The following is a 4,810-nucleotide window of genomic DNA, read 5'->3' as shown; positions in this document are numbered from 1 at the left end:
GGGTCGAGGGCTGTTAAACTGTGTTGGGGAGGGCCAACGCATTAAAATACACCATTTTAGCAGCAGATAATCACTTGCTCACATGCATATTAGGCTAAAATGCGGGATGTTACCGGGGGTGGGGGGGAGGGGGGGCAGTGTCTCCGCCACTGGGCCTAACCACCGGGGTAACCTCAAGTGCCAAGTGAAGGTGTCGATGCACTCCGGTTCAAGTCAATCTTTCATCATACCCCGTAGGTGAACCGACATTTGAGAATAAGGGAAATCGAGAATGTCGTGCTTAGTCTGGAAGTGCCATTTATACCTCTGCTCTTCTATACTAGCAAAGTAACCATAGCACTTCAATTGAGTCATTGCCGACATGTGTAGTCGCCCAGGTCTTAGAACACAAGAGGCTAGTGTCAGGTTTCACATAGCCAAGCTAGTAAATTTATTCCCTCGCTCGTACTAAATTGTAACACCATATTTGTATGTCAACGAAAGTGCAAATTCTCAACAATGTCAGATGTCGGGCGACGAGTTTCTCATTCACAATGCATCATCTAACCCAAAAAATGGCATGAGATGGCCGATTTAGGACAACAAAATTGAGCACCTTTCCAACCCTCCAATGATCTCGGGCCCGACAAAAGTGCTAGGCGTTTCGGCCGCCACCGTCGTCCTTCATCTCGCTGTCCACTTGGCACCATTGACAGCCGCATCGGTCCTAGCCACCCGCTTACTTTCGTCTAACCCTAGCATTGTCAGGAAATTTGAGTTGAAGTGGCCAAAGTAAAATTGGCATGCCAAAGGATTGGCTATGCTCCCAAGTCCAACAAAGATCAAGTCTTTGGTCATGTCCAACGTATTGATAGGACCTTTGGCCACACAAACATACCCATAATTTTTCTCACGAAGAGGGCACAATGTATGCTCAAATCTCAAGCTCCATTTCCTCGATATTAATAGTAATACAAAATGACAAATACAAAAAAAACAATCTGATGCTCGTGCAGTTAGACTAGGAGAGCCGTCTGCCCGTCTCTATCTTCAACGCATGTGATGGAACAGCGGTGCCCCATGACTGACCTGATTGAGCACTCACCTGCGAATAAACAAGTTCCGTTTTAGCAAACTGCGAATAAACAACTGTAGATTAAAGGAGCTGACATCAGTCGTTGCAGATGGGGGCCCGGTTAGGTGGGCTGGGCTGTTTGGGCTTCCGGAACGAATTTCTTTTGTCTCTCACGCGCCCATGACTGTTTTTTGCTTCTTCTTCTTTTTCATGACCCTTGCACACTCCATGTGTACTGACATCAGCCACACGGCCTGACGGCCACATCCTCCCGTGAGGGCATGTACAGTGCATAGCCTCAGGGTGATGCCTCGTATGCCATGTAGGATCGGATAACATATAAAGTAGATTTAGATAGAGAAGCGGGATCCTCTGCAGGAGACGTGTGTTTGGAGAAAAAAATGTGGTCCTGTGTCAAAAGCTGAAAAGATTGGAGTGAAAAATAGAGATGCATGTGTACTAGAGTCTTTATTTTTTACTGCCCGGTCCCATAATATAAGAACGTTTTTGACACTAGTGTAGTGAAAAAAACGTTTTTATATTACGGGACAGAGGGAGTATTTTTTTAATGAGGCTCACTAATGGTAGCTTGCATTGGGGAGAAAAGTAAATATAGGTGTCTCAAACTATTTTTTATCATGGGACATCTGTATCCATATGCTACCATTGTACATGCCCTAAAAGAGCACATCAACAGGGTCGATTGCACTCCAATCCTAACAAATCAACCATGAGAAATAAGCATTCCAATTTTGCCATCATGTGTTAACTCCAATTTACAACATCGAAACTTTGTCGGCCCGCTACGGGTCAAGTCGCACTGGTGTACGCACTTTTCTGAATTGATATTGGATTTTCGGTGATGTTTGCTCAATGAGAGAAGACGTTTTTGTTAAGTCACCCGTATTCATTTCGTCAATCTCAATATGTTTTGCTGATTCTCTTCTTTAAAGGTGCTCAAAGGGACAGAATGTGCGTGCGCTTGTAGGAATGTGCGTGCGTCACCTAAAATGCAACTCCTCAATTTAATCACAATGTCAGATACCGTATGATGACGAGTTTCATTCATTCACACACACAGAGGCAGAGCGCGTCCTCCTCTGACACCCGCAGACCATGATGACACCAGCTTTGAGCACGTACGCCCTCCTACAAGGCCGAACTTTACGGGCTCCGTTCCGGCGTTCAGTAGTCAGCAGCGACCCACCCGCCAAAAACTAATGCAAAAGCCACACACCAGCCAAATAATACCACGCCCTCTTCCTCCGCACGAACAACGTGCCCTGACCGACCCGACCCGACGCGGTAGATGGCGTCGAGACAGCGTAACAACTCTCCCCAGCCTCCACTCACTCCCGCTACTTGAACCCACCAAAAAATCCCAGCTTCCTCCCCCAATCTGAGCCGAGCCAAGCTGCGTCGACCGAGCAGTCGAGCACACACACACACGAGGCCAGCTGACCTTTCCCCTCTCCTTCCCACGGTCTCCGTCCCCACGCAGCTCAGCCACGCTGATTGATTCTTGATTCTTGCTTCCCCTCGACACCCTCCTCCTCCGGCCAGCGAAGACCGCGCGGCGGACCGGAGATCAATCGATGAAGTCCATCGGCAGCCGGGACAAGCTGCAGGCGGCGGCGGCGGCGACGGGGCCCCGGCGGGTGCTACTGCTGGTCTTCGCCTCCTGCTTCGCCTTCGCGACGCTCCTCACCTTCCTCTACACCTCGTCCGGCTTCGCCTCCGCCGCGTCCTCCGGCTCGCGCCTTGCCGCGGGCTCCTCGTCGGGCGCGGCGGCCGGCTCCGGGGCGGCGCTGCCGCTGCCGGTGTTCGACGCGCTGGTCCACTACGCGTCCTTCTCCAACGCGACGCACCGGATGACGGACACGGACATCCGGGCCATCTCCGCCATCCTGCGCGCGCGGGGGCCCTGCAACCTGCTCGTCTTCGGCCTGGGCGCCGAGTCGCCGCTCTGGCTCGCCCTCAACCACGGCGGCCGCACCGTGTACCTGGACGAGAACGAGTTCTACGTCAAGTACCTGGAGCCGCGCCACCCGGGGCTGGAGGCCTACGACGTCTCCTACACCACCAAGGTGCGCGACTTCCGGGACCTGCTGGAGGCGGCCCGGGGCTCGCGCGCCGCCGAGTGCCGGCCGGTCCAGAACCTGCTCTTCTCCGAGTGCCGGCTCGCCATCAACGACCTGCCCAACGAGCTCTACGACGTGCCCTGGGACGTGGTGCTCATCGACGGGCCGTCCGGGTGGAACCCCAACTCCCCCGGCCGGATGGCGTCCGTCTTCACCACCGCCGTGCTCGCCCGCTCCGGCGCCACCGCCGCCAAGGGCCCCACGGACGTGCTGGTGCACGACTTCAACTTCGAGGTGGAGCAGGTGTTGAGCAAGGAGTTCCTGTGCGACGAGAACCGGGTCGCCGGCAGCGGCACGCCCTCGCTCGCCCACTTCGTGATCCGCTCCGGCGGCCCCGCCGACGCCTTCTGCGCCGCCGGCCAGGACAGCCGGGCCACGCCCGAGGAGAAAACCCGCCGCAAGTAATCGAGACCCGCACTTTGATTAATTAGCCGCCCCCTCTCCTCTCTAATTCTTGTTATTATCATTTCTTCTTCTTCTTCCTCTTTTTTGTGACATACGAGTAATATATGTTTGTTGTTTTTTTGGGAACAATAATTGTAACAAGAAAGGCTCCTTCGATCAAAAGTGTAACCATCAATCGTGATGACATGATTGATCGCCTCGAAAAGAAAATGAAATAGTAGAGGTTAATTTACACTTAGACAGATTGCTTGGGATTGATTCGACATGTGCTGGTGGGTGGGTGGATCCATCCATCAATCGATCCGATTGCTTTTACATTTTCCTTTGCCCCTGCCCGGTTGCGTGCGTTGCTCGATGATAAAGTGGTGGGATCATATTCATCTGCCGGTCGTAATTTTGGTCATTAATGAGGATGGCCTCGTTACTTTGATCTGATCTGATCAAGAAGTGTCTCGGATCGGTCGTCAGATCAGTAGAGTCGCTGTCATCGGGCTGATGCGCCCTTGGATCCGTGGAAGATGTCCGTGTTTCGCAGCAACGTCCGACGGCTCAGCGAACTGGGGGCGTATCCTCGGCTCGACCCTTTCTGGTATGCCAACATGGGCAACATGTGCAGTCTACGTGGCAATGGTCATGCACCACCATCATGCCAGTACAAATGAGCACATGTGTGATCTCTGATACTCATCACTAGATAAAAGGAAAGCAGATACTCCTACCGGGACATCAAAACATTTTTGCCCAACTTGATTGACTGTGCTGCCCGCCGCCGCTGCCGCGTCGTTGTCGCCGGTCGCTGACGCTGGCGCCGGCAGGTGCGTGGTGCGTACGGGGGCGGCGGTTAGTGGTCAGCTCGGATGTGCTGCCTGTCACCGGTTTGCGCCTGTGTGCGATCGTGTGTGTCCAACAGCTCATAGGACGATCATAAATTGGATTTGGTTCGCAGGGTATGGAAAAGAAGGAACGTTGGTACAGCCTGCCCCACGTGCCGTCGGTCTCAGAGACTTTTTTCTTCTTGGCCGGAACGATCGATCGGGTGACGTGCCACCCACCCTCCCTCCTCCGGCGGACACGAACCAAGAGCGAGCGAGCGAGCGAGCACTAGTACTGGTTTTCTGGTACCAACCCACCGATTAGAATAGGAGAATTAGGAGCCAAATGCTGGTGCAGCGATCAGATCAGAGGGTGGTACTCCTGCTTTACCACTTCT

The 4,810-nt window shown here is 53.2% G+C and overlaps 1 protein-coding gene across 1 annotated transcript; it reads left to right on the top strand.

Moving 5' to 3' along the window:
• The first annotated feature begins 2,322 nt into the window (after nt 1-2,322).
• Nucleotides 2,323-3,842, top strand: LOC123047110 (protein IRX15-LIKE). Its single transcript, XM_044470602.1, has one exon. It carries the CDS (start codon nt 2,650-2,652, stop codon nt 3,598-3,600), a length of 951 nt encoding a protein of 316 aa, XP_044326537.1. The 5' UTR covers nt 2,323-2,649; the 3' UTR covers nt 3,601-3,842.
• Nucleotides 3,843-4,810: the final 968 nt, after the last annotated feature.

The sequence above is a fragment of the Triticum aestivum genome, chromosome 2B (genome assembly GCF_018294505.1).
Source record: "Triticum aestivum cultivar Chinese Spring chromosome 2B, IWGSC CS RefSeq v2.1, whole genome shotgun sequence".
NCBI classification, from domain to species: Eukaryota; Viridiplantae; Streptophyta; class Magnoliopsida; order Poales; family Poaceae; genus Triticum; species Triticum aestivum.
The sequence above is the reverse complement of the archived record's forward strand: the minus strand, read 5'-3'. Positions and strand labels throughout refer to the sequence as shown.

Bases quoted from the DNA above. Each gene is read 5' to 3' on its own strand.
- LOC123047110 (XM_044470602.1), top strand. From the start codon at position 2,650: ATGAAGTCCATCGGCAGCCGGGACAAGCTGCAGGCGGCGGCGGCGGCG.